Here is an 18,835-nt window from a genome sequence, read left to right as displayed (position 1 = left end):
CTTCTAGAAGTGCTCAGTGGTGTAAAGTAAAACAGCACGTTTTTTAAAGATTTATTTATTATGTATGCAGTGTTCTTCTTGCATGTACACCTGCAGGCCAGAAGAGGGCGCTAGATTTCTCTATAGATGGCTGTGAGCCACCATGTGGTTGCTGGGAATTGAGCTCAGGACCTCTGGAGGAGCAGTCAGGGCTCTTAACCTCTGAGCCATCTCTCCAGCCCAATAATACATTCTTTAAAGGTTTGGTATGCCTTACCGTTTGTAAGGTACGTGTATATATATAGATAATGTATGGGAGACCGTACCTGACAACTTAGGAATATGCACGTGTAACTGCTCCTCACCAGCAGACTGGGTATTTGCACAAAGCCCACTCCTGGCCAAGGTTGAGGCTGGTACCTCCCTGCACTGTGTCCAGTTTTCATGCTGTGTAAGTGACCTTTCATAGGCTGCTTCGTGCCATGCCTGTCCGTGTTCTCATACGTTCTGTTGGTGATTTCACTGCTCACGAACAGTGGGGAAGGCGCTGAGCAGTGTCCCTGAGCACGAGGAGGCTGAGGAGCGGCTCCTGGGGAAGGTGTGCGTGCTTGATGAGCGTCCTCTCGCTGGCCTCAAGTTGTGCTCATGAGTCCATGGCCTGTAGTACTTAGGGTGTCCTTAAACAGAAGCACGTAAAACAAGGCTGCGTGTTGATTGGTTTGTGAAAATGCTATGACCGGTGGCTCTTAGGAACTAAACTCCTCTGTCTCCTCCAAGAATCTCAGTGACAAGTTTGTGGAATGTATTCTGAGAATAACTAGACCGTGTATGCTTAGAAAGATGACCAGAGAGAAACAGACCAGCGTGTCACAGAGGCGGTGGATAGTCTGCACCATTCCTCATTAGTGTCTACGGGCTCTGTGTGCAGTCTTTGTCACCTCTCTATTGGCATGATGGTGTATTTTAAAGATTTGTTTTAAAAGTTAAAATAGGTCCAGTGTCTTTGTTTGTTTGTTATTCAAGACAGGGTTTCTCTGTGTAGCCCTGGCTGGCCTGGACTCTGTAGACCACGCTGGCCTCGAACTCACAGTGATCCGCCTGCCTCTGCCTCCCCAGTGCTGGGATTAAAGGCGTGCGCCACCATGCCCAGCTCCACTACCTTTCCTAAGAAACCTGAATTTACTGTCCAGGTGAACCTATCGGTAAAACAGCATTGGACATTGGAGATAACTTGAGTTGCCTCAAATAAACTGAGTCCTCGGTGGTTTGTGAACTCTCCCTGCTCCTCGTCTGTGGAATGGAGGCTACCAATAATGTACACGTGTGTGTCTGCTTGCTCCAGTCTCCTCTTTTTTTTTTTTTTTTTTTTAAGACTGTATTCAGTGTTCTGCCTGCATGTACACCTGCATGCCAGAAGAGGGCACCAGATCACATTATAGGTGGTTGTGAGTGCCACATGGTTGCTGGGAATTGAATTCTGGGCCTCTGGAAGAGCAGCCAGTGCTCTTAACCTCTGAGCATCTCTCCAGCCCCCCAGTCTTCTCTTGTCTGTCTTCTGGCCTGCTCTTCATATTCTTTGCGCCTGGTTTCTAGGCTCTGCCCTCTCTGGGGTTTTGTTTTTGAGGCATGGTCTCTGTGTGGCCTTGGCTGTCCTGGAGCTCAATATATTGATGAGGCTGGCCTCTAAACTCTAGGAACCGCCTGCTTCTTCCTCCCCAATGTAGAGATTAAAGGCCAGTGTCACTGTGCAGCTGCTCTCTGTTTAGTTTGCCATCCCCTGTAACATGTCACAGTCCAGTGCCTCACTTTACCTGGGTGCTCCATGTGTGCAAACGTGGCCCCTGCCTTCTCAGTCGGCAGCTCTGGGAGCTTATGCAGGCTTGGCGGGTGAGTGAGGAACACTTGGCTTCCTGTGCAGCTGTCCGACAGGCTGCCTGTTTTCTGTAAGCCTCTGCAGGTGTGGAAATAGCGTCACTCTTTCTGTCTTCTTTCAGCCCTGTAAGTGGCTAAACCAGAAGGTCATCCTAGTTTTTTTAAGAAGGAAAAGGTGTATTTTGAGTGTGAAATAGTCTGTTTCTTCTTCTGTGAGCAGACAGTGTGGAGCTCGTTTTGAGAACAGTTAGTAGCCAGCACAGTACCGAGAGCCAGGACAATGACCAGCCAGACTATGACAGCGTGGCCTCGGATGAAGACACAGACGTGGAGACCAGAGCAAGCAAGGCAAGCCGGCAGAAGGTGAGAAGGCACCTCACACAGGACAGACCTGTTGCATTTAAAACTTGTTCTCACACGGGGCCATAGCTGAATGGCAGTGTTTGCCAAACATGTACAAGCCCCTGAGTTCAGTTCTCAGCACCACTAGGAAAAGCGCACATGCGCACGTGCGTATACACACACACACACACACACACACACACACACATGCAAAAAAATAAAATGTTCCTGCAGAATTGCAAGGCTTAGCCCTTTGCAGGTGCTGCAAAGGGGATGAAGGTGGGTTCCCTGCTACCTCAGGCCAAGCAAAGATAAAGTAAACGCTCTTAAAACAAGGCCTTGGTCCCTGCACAAGTGAAGAAGGCTCAGCCCTGTCGGGTCAGGACCCAGTTTATGGGGCATGACCAGAGGCTTTATGCACTCAATCTTATGCACAGTAGCTTTTCTGCGTGTTATCCCCCCCAGTGAGGCTTAGCTCCTTCCCTGAGGATGCCACTGATGGGGAAGAGGTGCGGTGACAGGAAACACTGTACAGGCGGTGTGCACCGTAAAGTGCAGATGAGCTAGGAGGTGCAAAGAGAGAGCATCACACTCTGGAGTGTCAGGGCAGTAGGCTCTGAATCGGGGCCTTCGGGTGTGTGGGCCTGAGGCCTGTGCAGAGGTGGAGCAGGACAGTCTGGGCAGAGAGAAGGAACAGCCTCAGGAAAAGGCTGTCAGAAGTAAGAACACACAGCCCAGAGGTTCGTGACACCACAAAGGAGAACTGAGGCCCTGAGGACAGTGCACAGCTGCCTCAGGGCGTGGGCCAGAGGGGCCCAGTGACAGATGACAGGGCCAAGGGGTCTGGAAGGTTCCACCCCACCGTGGGCTGAGTCACCAGGACTGACCCAGAGAGTCGCTCCACAGACATTAGAGAGATAAACAAGAAGCTCCACTCGGAAGCCTGGAGATTGAAGCAGGAGAGGACTCACATGCGCCAGCACTCGCTGCTTTACATTGGCAGAAGGAGGACACCCTGCCCGGGCTGCCCGGTGCCAGTCCCCTCAGTGAGACCCTCAGGGATAGGCCTTGCACTGACTCACAAGGCTCCCACCTGCCCCTTGGAGCCTCCAGCTGGGCTCGGGTGCTGTTGGGAACCTTCTCCTGCAGACACGTTCTCACGGACGCCCTCGGCTCCTCAGGCACTGCGCAGAGCTCACCCCGCCCCTAACATGCAGCCAGGCCGGCTTCTGCACCCACTGCTCCATGGCCTGTTTCCACAGCGTCCCCTTCAGTGCTGCTGTGTGTACGTGGCAGCTGCTCCTCCCTCATGCTGCTGGGATGTTAACACCATGGCGGCAGCCTCCGTCCTCTCTTCTGATACATCCCACTGGAAACTGCCTAATGCTCAATAAGTAGTGTGGAATGAATGAATTCATAAAAGAAGGGTTTTTAAGTTAGCGAGGAAAATATACGCAAGTCAGGACAGACCTTAGACAGCCAGTGCGCGTACAGCCTGCAGCCCTGCCTGCTCCTTTAGGACCGTGTGGTGCAGGCTGCAGCAGTGCTGTCAGCCCTGCGTTTCGTGTGGTTTAACTTTCAGTTGAGCTGGCGTGGAAACTCTTTAGCTGTTAGCCTTTGACATCATCATCTCAGATTGTGAACATTTTCCCGGTTTATTTTTAGAGCCTAGATTCAGATTTGTCAGATGGACCAGTCACTGTGCAGGAATTTATGGAGGTCAAAAGCGCCCTAGTGGCTTCTGAGGCCAAGATACACCAGCTAATGAAGGTGAATAACAACTTGAGTGACGAGCTGAGAATTATGCAGAAAAAGGTAACATGTTAATAAATGCCAGGGTGGCTGACTAATTGATCCCACAGCAGAAGGAGAGTCCCAGTCACCATGCTTGTGGTCAGAGGGAAGGGAGACATGTACTGTAACAGACCTAGAAACCCCGGGGCCGAGCTGTCATGAAAGCAGTGTGGGGGGTGTTGGAATGACATGCTCTGATCAGAAACACGTCCAGAGCAGGGTTAGGGACTGCAGCTCAGTGGTAGTGCATCTGCCTAGCATGCGTAAGGTCCTGAGCTCAGGCCTTGTGTTTGGCTGGGGATATAGTCAGTGTGTGCTCTATGAGCGCAAGGCCTTGGGTTTGTGTGTAAAAGTGCATTCTCCCCCAGGACAGACCTAACAGCCGAGTATTTGTGTGAGGCAGCTTTTCCCCATCCCGAGCTTTCTGGGGTCTGGAAGGCATGAATGAGATCTTCCCTCCTCCTTTCTCCCTCCTCCCAGCCGCACCTGCATACAGGGCAGGCAGCGCACGCTTGCCAGCACACGCGCAGTCCTAGCATGCACCGTGCAGTGTGCTCTCTGTGGGTGCTTACTCTGACTGCCTCCCTGGCAACCCTCTGCAGCGTCAGCTCACTGCACTAGGGCTTGGCCCTCAGCCGACTCCCACACCCCGCCTGTACTAGCATATGTTGGACACAGTCCTAGCCATTGCCCTAGAGCAGTGCTTCTCAGCCTTTGGGGTGGGGGTGGGGAGACACAGATACTTACATTACGACTCATAACAGCAGCAAATCACAGCTATGAAATGATGTTGTGGTTGGGTCACCAGGACATGAGCTGTACTAACAGGTCCGCCACACTAGGGAGGTTGAGAGCTGCTGCTCCAGAGACTCACCTGCAGGAGTGGGCAGGCAGCACTCATCGCTGATTCTCTTGGGAGACAAGCTCTTTATGTGTCCCAGGAGGAGCACAGCAGACGGGCTGGTGTTTTTACGCTATTGTTGAGGAGTGCTATTTAAACTGAAACCATTGTAAGTCCTGGTCACAGGGTGCATCTCCTAAAGGAATGCCAGAGACTGGAGCTCCTGCCTGCTCAGAGTGAGGTGCTGAGGGCCTCTGAAGTCAGCAGCTCCCATAGCGCACTGCAGAGGGTGAGAGCACCTGCCGATGATTCAGCACTGCCGTGCAGCTGCGACCAAGAGGCCAAGAGCTTTTCGCTATAGCAGAGGACTTGGGTTTCCTCCGCTTTTCCTGAGAAGGGTCTCACAGACATGGTAGTCAATATGGTCACCACAATTAGCAGTTTCTTGGGTGGTTTTTTTTTTTCTGAAATCTGCCTTTGTAAATTGGTCTGCCAGGCATTGCCTTTTTTTATCCATAGCTCTCCTTTTAGTGTTCATAGAGGCGATCTGTGAGAAGATTGAAGTTCAGACCCCAGAACCCATGTACAAAACCAGGTTGGTTGGGCACAGTGGTCCACCCTCAGTACCCAAGCACCAGAAGCAGAAATGGAGTTTCCAGAGCGAGCCATTAGCCAGACTAGCCAGAATAGTGAGCCCCGGGCTCAGCAAGACACCTCGCGTCAGTACAGAAGGGAAAGCGTGACTGCCAAGATGCCCAGTGCTGCACTCACACGTGCACACACATGTGCAAAGAAGTAGTAAAGAAAACTAAAAGTTGGCTGGTGAGATGCTCAGCAGGTAGAGGAATTTGCTGTAGAGCCTGACAGCCTGGGTTCAAGTCCCGGCACCCACGTGAAGGCAGGAGACGCCACACAACTGTCCTGACCACTACACTCAGGCACCAAGTACATGCACACATAGTAAGTTTCTGTTTTTGTTTTAATTGCTAGAGACAACTCATATCTCTGAAAGTAGGTGTTTTGACTATCTCTGAGAAACGTAGAGCAAAGACTGGGGAGACGGCTTAGTGGGTTAGACATTTGCGCCTGATGATCTGAGGTCAGTTCCCCAAAGCCAGGGGTAGGAGAGAACCAACCCCCTGGCCCCACACACGTGCTGTCCTGTGCTGTGCACGCACTCAGGCACATACAGGTGCATACAAGTAACCAACTCCCGACCTCCACACGTGCTGTGCTGTGCTGTGCTTTGCACACACTCTGGCACATACACATGCACACAAGTAACCAACCCCCTCCCCCCCCCCCCCCGCCCCCTCCAGCCTCCACACACGTGCTGTCCTGTGCTGTGCACGCACTCAGGCACATACACATGCATACAAGTAACCAACCCCCACCCCGCCCCGCCCCCTCCAGCCTCCACACACGTGCTGTGCTGTGCACACACTCAGGCACATACATGTGCACACAAGTAACCATGGAGTGGGGCCATTGTTCACTGGTTATCTCTTCAATTCTTACAAACGCTTTGGATTTCTGAAACTACTGAATCATCTGTAACCTTTTGTTTTCTGCCATACTTTTTTCAAATAGAGTATAGCCTGGTTCTTTAAACATCATTAAAGTTTATCTTAAGGCAAGTTCTTTGTAAATGCAGAGTAATTATTTTCTTTTAGTTTGACACAGCCCCTATAATCCCAGCCCCTTTGGAGACCGAGACAGAAGATTGACAAGTTCCAAGCCTTCTTGGACTAAGAACTAGTTGGGAGCAACCTGAATAATTTGGACTCCGCTTCAGTTCTGGGGCATGGTGTGCCAGGGGTGAGGCTGTGGTGCCCCGTGTGCCTCTGTGCCTGAGGCCCCAGATTACCTACGGTCCCTGTGTGAGGGGCTGGAGCGATTGAAACCAGGAACTTGAGCTCCTCTCAGAAGGCAGTTGGGCAAAATTCTGGCTGGATGTTTCAGAGGCAGCAGCAGTGTTCAGGGAGTGTCTTACTTCCCAGCCTACTCTGAATGCCACTGCGGGCTTTTAGCGTAGGCAGACACATGAGCACTGCACTTAGGGATGTCATGGCTTACACACCGCACCCTCTGGACCATGGCCATTTCACTGAGGCCACCCAGTTCCCCATTCATAACCCTGACAGGCCATGCACTCTTGCCTGTCCTGGAATGCAGGGATTTCTAGAGGCTCTCTCTTTGCAGAGGAGGCTGCAAACACAGGCAAGGAAGCCATGCTTCTGCAGAAGTGGGCCCTGCTGATACAGAGATGGGGGCTTTGTTTACATAGCAACGAGTGTATTGATTTAATTTCAAAGCTAGATAAAGTTGTTAAGAGAGTTGGCTAAGTAGTGTGATTTATATCTGATCTTTCACATTAACAGTTGCTTGGAAATGATGCTAAGTAATGAGGAAGACCTGCCACTGCTGGCGTCTTTCCACAGATCGGTGCTTTATACAGAAGCACTGGAAGTTGACTCCCAGCGCTGCAGGAGCTTGCTATCAGAAAGTCAGGACCCCCTGGTGCAGACATGGTTGCTTACTGACCTTAGCCTTGGCGCTGGAGGGCAGTGAAGTCAGAACGTATGTTCTTTCGAAGAGTGGGCAGCACACCCACTTATACATGGAAGGTGCCACACAGAGGCAAAGGACCCGATGCAGTGTGGATACAGTTACTTGTATTTAAGTTGCCAGCCCCACAATTCCTTGTTGGTCTCTTAACCGTAAAGTAGCTCACATGGGAAAACTGGAAGGCGTGCTCAGAGCCTCCAGGTGACAGTGTCTGACCAAAGTGAGGGGCACCAGGCAGCCTAGCCCATTTAAAGCCACCATCACCGACTGCATGGTTTTTGAGTGGCAAAGCCAAATGAGAGAAGCCCAGATACACCAGCCCTGGGAGAAGGGGAAGCAAGTGTGCCGCGTGGCAGCCCTTCATGTGGAGGTACTGACAGCCCAGTAGCTTTTTGCCATATGCTAAGTTAGCAAGCTTACAATGGCTTGGCTCACTTATTTTTTTAAAGACATGCTTGAATTGTTTGGAATATTAAGAGTGTTATGCAATAAAAATATTTTATCCTAATTTTTCTTGCTGGCTTTTGGGAGAGCAATCAGCACTGAAATTCTTCCTGGGCTGAACTTGATTTTTTTCTTGCTCTGCGCAGCAGTCTGGCCATCTTTGTGCTGCTTCCACGGTGTCTCCTGTTACTTTTCCCATTTGCAAACTGCTCAGGGCCCATGTGGGAGGAACTGTGGTTGATGCTCTGAACCTCTTCTTTGAACTGCCTTAGCCTGGTCCAGAGTGTAGCTTGTCCTCAAATGTTTCTGACCCCACGACAGCATCTTAGGTAGTTAGACTTGAGTTTCCCATGAGGCTGTGTGATGGAAAAAGTGAGTCACTGCACACAGAGGAGTTGTCATGGCTTTCCCTCGCAGCCCAGCTAGCCTTATGCTCTCACTAGGTCATGTTGTGTTGGTGCCCTTGAATGTGCTTTGTCTGCTCAGTGTGCAAAAACACAGGCCCACTGCCAAACATTTCTTTCAGCTTCAGACCCTGCAGAGTGAGAATTCAAGCCTCAGGAAACAGGCCACAGCCAGTGCCTATCAGGTGCAGACTGGTTCTGACCACACAGCCACTTCCAGCCACTCTTCCTTAAAGCGCCGACCGTCTGCCCGAGGCAGTAGGCCTATGTCCATGTATGAGACTGGATCAGGTCAGAAACCATACCTCCCAATGGGAGAGGCCAGCCACCCTGAAGAAAGCAAGACAAGACTTCAGCCCTTCCCTGCTCATGTAAGTAGCCCTCTGTCCGTCCTGTCCCCACCGTGCAGTCTGACTATGCGTCCCTTCTTCTGACCCTGTAGATCTCTGGGCTTCTTCTGTTCTGCAAAACTGGGCCCTGAGAGGTCCCCTTGTGTTTGCTGAGTGAACACGTCTGCAAATGCTCCCAGTGTGACCAGGAACACACAGGCGTGTGGACTGGAAGGTTTTGGCTAGTTGGGCCTTCTGGCTCTTCCTCTGCTCCTCTCTCTCCAGGCTGTATTTCCCAGGCAGCCTCTGCTGGCGTTCTTCATGTAAAGCCTCTTTCCTGAGGTCCACAAACAAAAGCCAGTTGTAAAGGTGACTGACAGAAACGTCTTTGTCTTCAAAGTAGGCAGAGGTTGAGGCTGGAGGCATGGCTCAGTGGTCAAACACACTGGCTGCTTTTGCAGAGGACATGGGTTCAGTTCCCAGCACCCACATGGCACATGACCCACTCTCAACCAACTATAACTCCAGTTTTAGAGGATTTGACACCTCTGGCCTCCCAGGGCACTGGATCTATATTGCACACATACACCTTCAGGCAGAACAATTTTTTTAAAAAGCACAACGAAGTAAGCAGAGGCATGTCCCTCTGTAAGCTGGAGCCCTTAGGACCCAAGGTGTTCATTTGGGCCCTGGGACATGATGCATAGAGCGGAGCAGCTCTAGGCTTCTGCATCCTGCCTACTGACCTCAGCGTCGGCTGTCAGCATGGCTTGGTCCCCTTGTAAAGATGCAGCATAAGCATCAATGATAGCAGCACTCAGGAAGCTGAAGCAGGAGGATTGCCTGGACTGTATAAGAACTTATCTTCAAAAAAAAAAAAAAAAAAAACTTTTAAGAAGAAAGAAGGAAATCCATAAATAATAGAAACTGTATCTCCCCTCAAACAGTGTCAGTTCCAAGTGGTGCTCTGTGGCAGGTTCACTGGGCAAGTTGTCACTGCGATAGTGCGCGCACCGGGGTGCCAAGCTCTTAAGACACTGAACATGCTGTCTTCTGGATGATTTATTATGCAGGTGTCTTTTCACCGAATGCTGCAAGCATAAACTGCCTTATGCAGGTCTTTCTTCAGAGTGTAATATTTATCCTTTTGAGTGTCCAAATTATTTCTTCAAAGCACATAAAGAATTCCAATAAAATTCTTAGAGTAATGTGAAATGATAAGATCTAATAAATTAAACCAATTTTAACTTTGTCAGACTTTAAGATGGTAAAACTGCAGTATTGAACGTAACCAGGAGCCCCTTGTCTTAGCTTCCCTTCATTGGGCGGAATGCTTGAAGACCATTGGCCATATTTGCCATTGAACTAAGTGAAAATGAGTCTAGTTTTTATATAACTGAAAACAAAACTTGGGCACCCTCACCTTGGTAGCTTACACAGTGTCCTTAGTTTTAGAGGAAATGGGGTGAGGTTGTTGTGCTGCCCCGTGTCTGTACTGAAGTCCAGGGTGATCATGGGCACCAACTTAGACTCACCCGCAGCGCTGATGCCGAGCTGTCCCGCTCACCTGGAGAACAAGCCACGCTACAGGCTGTGCAGCAGGTGCTGCCCGCTCTGACAGAGCTCTGCCCAGCATAGTGTGACAGCTGTGGTATCTTGTCCCTTACTGAGAAGTGGCCTCTTCAGTGCAGAGTGGCCTCCAGCAGGCACTTGCTTCCTCAGGGATCAGACCGCCCAGGAGCTGTGTTACAGCTGCCACTAAGCTCACTCTTGCAACTGCTGTGTGGCCAGCTGTAGGTGGGAGGTGGGATTTGTTTGTTTTGTGTTTTCCCAAGCTTGTTTCTCTCTCCCCTTCCAGATTGGGAGGAGTGCACTTGTGGCCTCCTCTTCGTCTCTGCCTTCCTTCCCCTCCACACTTTCCTGGTCCAGGGACGAAAGCACCCGAAGGGTTAAGTACACTCTGAATGCTCTGCCCTGCAGGAGGGGCAGTGCTCCTGGACTCTTGCTTGGGCGCTGGCCCTTCTGCCCTTGCCCTTGCTAACTGCCCTCTGTCCTGCATGCAGTGGCACTTTGCTCCCGGTTCCTCGCAGCAGCAGGCACATGCACTGACACACCGAGAGAGATTGGCCTCCGTCCTGTGTAACTCCACTGTTCTTCTCACCTGTTTAACCACGCTCACCAATCAGCCTATCGCATTTATTTCAAGCACACTGTCTTGTTAGACAAACAGAAAACTTAGCTGGCTGCTGGTTAAATATAACAGGGCAAATCCCTCCAGGGTGGGGTATTTTGTTTTGTTTATTTAGCTACAGTTATTAAGTTAAAAGTGTTATATTTAGGTTAGCACAAAAGTATCGTAGCTTTTTTTAACCGTGACTTTATGTTAGCACAGCACATCTGACAAGCGCTGCTCTCGGGTGCAGTGCAGAGGTGAGGTGTCCACTTGGAGTGGTTGGCCAAGCCCTTCTGCTGCTGTGTGAGCCTCTCTGGAGAGCAGAGCATGATCAGACGGGCCCTCCAGAGAAAGGCCGCTGAAGGGTGCAAAGGGCTTAGGTGGCATGGTCCCTGTTCTGAAAGGACCATCGTGTAAAAAGAAAATGCTTTTGTGTGCACCAAGAGCATGATGGTTTCCTCTTGAGGAAACCTGTGGGTTGGGCCTGGTGCTGGACACCTGCCCTTCCGATTCCAGTGCAGTCTGTCAGTAGCAAGGGTGACAAGAGGGAAGGGAACGGTGGGCTAGAGACCACCATCCCCAGCAAGCCTTTGTGTATCCACCCCACCCCCTCAGTGTGCTGTGGGCCCTGTCCACTGCCAGGGTCACCTGTCTAGCCAGGCCCGAGTTTCCTTTCAGCCCTTTTGAAGTAATGAAGTCACAGGACTTGTGAGCAGTCCTGAGAGTGTGCCGCAGAGCTCTGTCCCAGGGCTCTAGTCAAGGAACAGTGAACCCCCCACACTGTGCTGACGAGAGCCAAATAAGGCCCTTCTTATCCACTATGAGATTCCGTAATTTTTAGAATTGTAGTGTTTTGGTAGTTTTGAAAAGGACCACTTGCTGAAATGGAATGGTTTTGTGCACAGTGAAGTCACCCAGGATCGTCTGAGGCCCTGGCAGCTTTGCCGTGAGTTTAGGTTTCTGTGGTTTGTACAGAGAAACAGCACGTTGTTATGTAACTGAACCAACACCAGCTATAAGGTAACTTTTCTATTAACAGCTTGAGAGCAGCACTTTAACAATCCTGGCTCTGCATGCTCACGGTAATTTTCATAAGCTTAAATGCTGGCTACATTGAAATCCTGTATGCTTTTTTGACGACGGAGGAGGACTTAGTACGTAAGTAATTGTCCTTGGGGGTTGACTCCCGCACTTGAACAGTGTTTCCTGAGCTCTGTTAATGGGTCTGTCTCACTGTTCTGAGATTTTGAAACAGAGCTTGCCTTTTCAATCACTGTGAGTAATGTAATCAATTCTATCATCTTGGCATCAGGAAAGCAAAAATCATCTCTTACAGAGATAAGGTATTCAAAGAGACTGAAGGATTGCAAATTTAAGGCAGGCTATAGCAAGACTGTCTCAAAATCCAAAATATAAGATGTGGACAATATTAGTACTGTCTTCTGGATATTCCCCACATGGGGGCAGCTCTGAGTGAACTGTCCAACATGGTTAAAATGTAGCTTGTAAACTGGGCATGGTGGCGCACACCTGTAATCCCAGCACTCGGGAGGCAGAGGCAGGAGGATCACTGTGAGTTCTAGGCCAGCCTGGTCTACAAAGTGAGTTCAGGACATAGTTTGTGTGTGTATTTATGTTTGAAACACATTTTTAAAGTAAAGATTAGCCAAACATTCTCTGTAAATGGTAAGAGAGGTCCTCGGGAGGGGCAGGTTCTGAGATCAGGCCCACAGGCCCTGCTTTCACTGCCCTGCACTGAATGTGGGGCCGTAGTGTCAGTAAGAACTTAAGAACTGAGCATGGTGACCTCCTAAGGCTCCACGCCAACACTTCATCCTTTTCCAGATGAGTGGTGTGGGAGAAAAGGCTCATAGTAGATCTTAGGAGGCCAGCCCCACTGCCTTCCATTGTGGGGGAAGAGGAAGTCCAGGAGGGAATGTGAAGGGCCTCAGCAGACAGACAGAAGCACCCTACCTCAGAGCTGGCCAAGCGATGGGCCTCGTACAGACTTCCCCAACCAACTTCCTCTAGCAGCCATTTTTCTGGATAACCCTACACATCTAGTGTGCTTAAGGGGGGCCTTTGTAGTCCCAGCCTGTGCTATAGTCTCCTGCATCAGTTCAGTCACCTGGCTGTGTGCGTTGATAAAACATGGCTTAAGTGCAGGGTACACAGCTGGAAAATAGCTAGTTAGTAATCAGATTTTGCATTGGATTAGGCTGCTGTCTAGATGGATTGTCCCACACAGTAAGCTAAGCACTGAGAAACGGTTTTCTTTACATGCTCCAATCTGGCCTCTCCCAGAGGGCGTCATCCTCGCCACATCTTGTCACACTGACAGGCCCTCCCTTTAGTGGTGCTGTCATTCCCCTGAGATGTTTTTAGGGATTCCTACTTTGAAGATACAGCTTAGTTTAAGCTGCCTGGTTATACCAAATCTCTATTTTCTGGGGTAAATATTTTAGGAAACAAGTATTGGGCTAATCCATTTGGCTAATAGGCAGCACATGGCTGGCTTTCTTGAGGACACATGAAAACCATCCCAGCGAGGAGTTCTTAGCAGGAGCCATCCAGGCTTCGCACGTGTGTAGTGTGCAGGATCTGCAGAGGGCTTGAGAGCACACCCTCCTCCCCTCCCGCGGCCTCTGCTGAGGTGGGCCGCTAGCTTATTTGGTCCTTCTCATCTGCTGTTAAACCAGATCATTTGAATTAGCTTCCAGCTCTGAAGGTCTGTATTCAGATAAGTCCTGGAGAGTGTGCTACTAACTGCATCTCATTCCGTTGTAAACCTGTCTTCCTCTCATAACTACATGAGATGGCTGTGCGTGTGTGCCTGCGTGGTGTCTGTATCAGACTTAGCTTGCGCCAAGGTCTGTTTAAAACTTGCTGTTGAACTAAGAAGAAATGCTGCAAAAGTGGAAGAGCCACTTTGGACCCACTATCCACTCATCTTTTACTAGATCTCTGGTAAAGGGCTGGTTCCTGTCCCAAGTGAGCTCTGTGTATGAAGGTGACATAGCCTGGCAGGAGCGCCTCCCGGGACGACCGAGGAAGGCCACGATGCTTGTAACTAATGGCTCTTCTCTTTTTTAGGCCTCCAGGCTGGAGAAGCAGAACAGCACACCGGAGAGCGATTATGACAATACTGCCTGTGACACCGAGCCAGATGACATGGTGTATGTGCACCAGAGAGCGTGGGGAGCTGGCTGTTAGTGCAGACGGGGCAGGCCTCATCACCCTCACCCTGTATCTAAAGACCGTGAAGGGCTTGAGCTGTTTCACCTGTCTGGCGTCACACACTGTGTGTCCTCTGCACTCACATTATGCCTCAGAGCTGTTGGCCCTGTGCGGTACCTGCTGTGCCAGGTCGACATCAGCCATGGTGCAAGCTTGTTTCCCCAGCAGTCAGCCTGCAGGGGATGGCTGCTGATAGCACACCTTCTCCTGTATTTCCTTGTCTCCTCTTCACCCAGTCTACAGCAGCCCTAACCTCCAGCCCAGGACAAAATGAAAAGGTCTTCGTGTGGCTGTAGGTACCACCTGCCGAGTAGAGCTCGTGAGTCCCCCTGCTAAACAGGAGAAAAGGAACCACAGAAGCAGCCTGCTCGAGGGCCAGAGATGTGAGTCCTAGAAGCAGAAACAGCTAATGAGTGCTTGCCATTCTTAACTGTCCACAGGTCAAACCAGAAAGGACGGCACAGGAGTATGCTGTGGCCAGGTGATGGCTCATTGCCAGACACAGCAGAACCCCACTTGGTTCCCAGCCCCGCCCTCCCCAGCACAGAAGATGTCATCCGGAAGACCGAACAGATCACCAAAAACATCCAGGAGCTCCTAAGAGCAGCCCAGGAGAGCAAGCATGACAGGTGTGGGCTGTAGCTGTGTTTTGGATTTGCCTGTGCCAGCAGGCACCACTCGTGTGTCCTTGAGCTAGGGGTTTTGTGGTGTTTTTATTGCTTTCGTCATGTTACAAAGTATTCTGAAGATAAATGCATATAGAAATAAAACTGCAGAGTCCTGGAGACAGCAGCTTCCCTGGGGTCAGGTCAAGCAGCCACCTCACAGCTGGCAGGTGAATCTTCTGCCCACTGGGTTCCCAGGATTCTCCAGGACAGGGTCTCCAGACAGGTGTCCTGGGGGGAGGCCTCTGTAGAGCTGCCTGGCTCTCCTGTGCACACACAGCTGCAAATGTGGCGTAGAGCAGAGTGCCCGACACTTCCTCAGCACTGAGCGAGCGATGAGGAAGTCCTAAGCAGGAGCCTCTGCTCCAGTCTGCCGGCCGCTCCGAGCGCTTCAGTGCTGCTGCAGCTTCCAGCTGACGCAGATCGATGGGTGTCAGAAATACAAACCTGTGCCTGCGGCCAGTTCAGGCTTTCAAAATTGCAGTGTGGATTTGCTTCAGTTTGGGAAGTTTTTTTGTTTTTATGTAGAAACCCATTCAGTGCCTTTTCTGGTTTGATCTCCTTTCTTTGGAGACCAAGAGAAAATGAGGTTTCAAAACCATTGGCTTATGCTTCTGATTTGGAAGTAGAGTTGGCCCAGGGGCTTTGCCTGTCACTAAGTGTTTGGTGTTCTGTACTTGGAGGTAGGATGTGGCGCTGCAGCAGCCTCCCCCCTTCTGCTTCCTTGGAGTTACCTGAGGGCAGCAAGTCCCCACTGTCCCCAGCACTCCCACAGCCTGACTTGCTCATGGTCTTGCCTCGGGCCACCCTCCCCCATCCTCCCCCTCACACCCCACAGTGATATAAAATTAGAAATAGACTTTATTCAGAAGTCAGTTTTATGGTTTAAAAAAAAAAAGGAACGAATGTTAACTTGAGGCTGTGAGTCTGCGATGTTTAGAAACAGTTTTGTCAGCCAAACCTACAGCCGACTTGACAGTGCTTCATTGCAGAAAGTACGTACCTCCAAGTATGCTTTCCTTGCCCATGCCCTCCAGGCAGAGGGGCAGCCTTGCACACAACCTGTAGCAGGCAGTCCTCAGGCTGCAGACCTGGCACAGCACGCTGCAGTGAGTCACCCCTTCTGCTGCTCTGTCCGGGTGCTAAAAATAAGAATTCTGCATAAAGCCAGGGTCTTGGCTCTTCCCTTTCTTGTCACAAGTCAGCTGTCATGCCTGCATGGAAAGAGGCTGTAAAGACGCATGTGAACAGTCTCCCCGTTGCTCTTGGGCATCTGGATGAACGGAGCTGTGTGGGCTCCTCGGCCAAGCGGTGCCTGATGGTGCCAACTGGAATTTCAGGGATTTTTTTTTTTTCGGGTCCGTGATTCATCTTTATGGGCCTTGGCTCCTCTTTTTAGACATCTGGGAGGTAGAAATGAGGCGTTAATGCGCTGTGGCTGTCCTCATCTCTGTCGTCAGGTCTTAGTCTGCAGATCTCAGGGTGAAGGCGTTTGTGAAAGGATGGGGAGCGGCTTTGTAGCCATGTGCGTGCTGTCAGGTGTGCACATGGGGCGGGACACAGCCTTAGCCCTTCGTTAGTGGGATATAAATGGAACCTGACCGGCCTCTGAGGAGTCTGTCCCTCCAAGGCATCTGAGCTGTTTTACTGACCTCCCCATTATCTCACAGCTACATCCCCTGCTCAGAGAGGACACATGCCGCCGTGACCGAGATGGCCGCCCTGTTCCCCAAAGTAAGTGGTTTCTACGCATTGCTTTCTGATCCTAGGTGAGGAGCGGACACTAGGGTAAAGCCAGAGCCCTGTGCGCACTAGGCAGACATACTGTTGAGCTTTACAGCCAGCCTATAACTTTCCTTATGGTTCTGTAGCATGCTGTTTGTAAGTATGTTGTCTTTTAGGTCTTTGAGATGTTTCACTGTGCATGAGTGTCGGTGTTAATAAGACATAGATATTTAAGTCAGGTGCTGCAAGGCAAAGCAGTAAAGTTTACAGTATATCACCTGCATGATTAAAGTACCTAGAAATGGCGTATACTACTGGAATCTCTCAAATACAGAGCATGTGCTCTTAGGCCTCAGGTCACAAAGCTTGTAATGTATAAATATCCAACTGGCTGGGTGTGGTGGTGCACGCCTTTAATCCCAGCACTTGGAGGGCAGAGGCAGGCAGAGCTCTGAGTTCAAGGCCAGCCTGGTCTACATAGTGAATTCCAAGGTAGCCAGGGATACAGAAAGAGAAACCCTGTCTCAAAAAAACATAAAAATAAATACGTAAATTACCCAACTGAAAACAGTCAGATTTTATGAAACTCCTCGGTCTGCTCTCAGGAGGAGGCTTCTTCCTTGCTGCTGGATGACCACCCTGCAGCCCACAGCAAACAGCTGTACTTTTTATTTTAGAAACCCAAGTCTGACACGGTGAGGTCTTCCCTCCGGTTACTGACGTCCAGTGCCTACCGGCTCCAGTCAGAGTGCAGAAAGGCCCTCCCAGGAGACTCGAGCTTGCCCACGGACGTGCAGCTTGTCACACAGCAGGTCATCCAGTGCGCCTATGACATCGCCAAGGCTGCCAAACAGCTGGTCACGGTCACCACCAAGGAGAACAGCAACTGAGCTGCAGGCCTCTGTCCTCCTGCCTTCTAGGCTGCAGTTCACACATGGACTCTTCAGATTTCTACAGAAATGTTTAATGATTCAAAACTTTTTAAAGAAAACTCAGTATTATTTTTGCATGTTTTCTAACAGATTTTTGACTGTATTTAACCATTGCCTTATCTGTGCCTGTTTGCAGCTTAGTTCTGTTCTGTTGTGTTGTCACCAAGTGCTTAGGTCATGATTCTATATGTTTAAAAGTAATTGTTCAGACTTTGTTAAAACTTTTCCATCCTTTAAAACTCTTTATCCATGGCTAAAACAATAATTGATATTTTTAGTAAAACATTTTCTTAAGAGATAAGAGAGTTGGGTTTAAAAAAAAAAAGAAAATCAGCAGTGCTTGTTCCCTCCAGACATCCTGCAGTTAGCTAGCTCTCCACCCTGCCACACACTCCTGGAGTTTGCAGTATCGCCAGCTGTGTGTGGAGAGCAGGGTCCTGGCTGCTTCCTAAAGAGAGCTCATCTCTTGGGAGGGACAAGGAAATGATCCATTTCTAACTTTTGTATTATGTTAAGTGTTGTGTTATTTAATATTTTTTATCTTGATTTTCTATCTATAAAGCCTTTGCCATCATGCTGAAGTCTCCATAGTGTCCAAAAGAGCAGTTAGGAATTCGCCCTCTACATCGTCTTCAGTGTCAGGGACCCGCTTCCCCCAAACCAGACAGTTCACTCAGAGCTCAGAAGCACACCTCTCACAGGGCGCTGACATCCCTGCCGGAAGGATGGATGTCTTCCCAGGTAAGACAAAGTGGCCTCAGTTTCTCCCCTCACATCACTGGTACTTAGGATCAGACCCTATGGCAATGCAGACGCTCCCACTGTGCTCCAGCTGGCTGCAGCTCTGCAAAGCTCTGCAAGGGCAGAGGCTGACAGCCAGGCCACGGCAGCACTGGTGTTCACAGCCCTCACGGCTCTTTCTGGTCCATCCCTGTCCCAGCGTTCTGCATTGGTTTTGTTCTGGGTAGGGCTCAGGCCCTGACCTGAGAGAGCAGGCATTGTATGGCTATGCAGCCAGCCAGGTACACAGCAGAGCACAGAGGGCAGCTGGGGAGTCCGCCCTTTCTGCAAGGACAGCAGCTCCTCTCTCACGTGCCCCTCTCATGTTGCTGTGGAAAAGTAGACCTGAGGTTGCTAGACATTTGGTTTTTCAAGATATAAGAAATTTGGGTTATTTTATGCCATTTTTTTCTAGTTAGAAATGTGGGCAGTAAATCCATACATGCCCACCAAACAAATGGGAAGTGCACTGAGGCCTCTGGCTGCCTCAGCCTCTGCTGGGATCGTTAAACCTCAACATGAAGGCTGGCGTTGCTGGCCACCAGAAGCAGCCTCTGAGCCAACCAGGGAGGGCAGCGATCAGCCGCTGTGTAGTCCCCATCAGCCTCTTCCCCTATGTTATGTGAGAGTGATCAAAGTACAGGTCACCTCACTGTGCGCTGAGCCTGACTCATCACCGTTGCAGCTTGGCCACATTCTGTCCTAGAAACAGCAGCACACAGTCAAGTGGGATCCGCACTCCAGAAGCCA

At 50.3% G+C, this 18,835-nt stretch overlaps 1 protein-coding gene across 4 annotated transcripts in view; it reads left to right on the top strand.

Annotated features, from left to right (window-relative positions):
• Git2 (GIT ArfGAP 2) overlaps positions 1-17,624 on the top strand; it is a 48,461-nt gene extending 30,837 nt beyond the window's left edge. The window contains exons 13-20 of one of the 4 annotated variants that reach the window (XM_051161717.1): positions 2,076-2,214; positions 3,859-4,008; positions 8,367-8,615; positions 10,432-10,521; positions 13,840-13,922; positions 14,424-14,612; positions 16,319-16,382; positions 17,051-17,624. In XM_051161717.1, the coding sequence (XP_051017674.1) occupies positions 2,076-2,214; positions 3,859-4,008; positions 8,367-8,615; positions 10,432-10,521; positions 13,840-13,922; positions 14,424-14,612; positions 16,319-16,382; positions 17,051-17,263 (1,177 nt within the window). In that variant the 3' untranslated portion in view covers positions 17,264-17,624. The remainder of the gene's footprint in view (positions 1-2,075; positions 2,215-3,858; positions 4,009-8,366; positions 8,616-10,431; positions 10,522-13,839; positions 13,923-14,423; positions 14,613-16,318; positions 16,383-17,050) is intronic. The other 3 variants (XM_051161719.1, XM_051161718.1, XM_051161720.1) reach the window with 3 other exon arrangements.
• The last annotated feature ends 1,211 nt before the right edge of the window (positions 17,625-18,835 follow it).

This window comes from Acomys russatus, chromosome 19, assembly GCF_903995435.1.
Source record: "Acomys russatus chromosome 19, mAcoRus1.1, whole genome shotgun sequence".
Taxonomy (NCBI): Eukaryota; Metazoa; Chordata; class Mammalia; order Rodentia; family Muridae; genus Acomys; species Acomys russatus.
The sequence above is the reverse complement of the archived record's forward strand: the minus strand, read 5'-3'. Positions and strand labels throughout refer to the sequence as shown.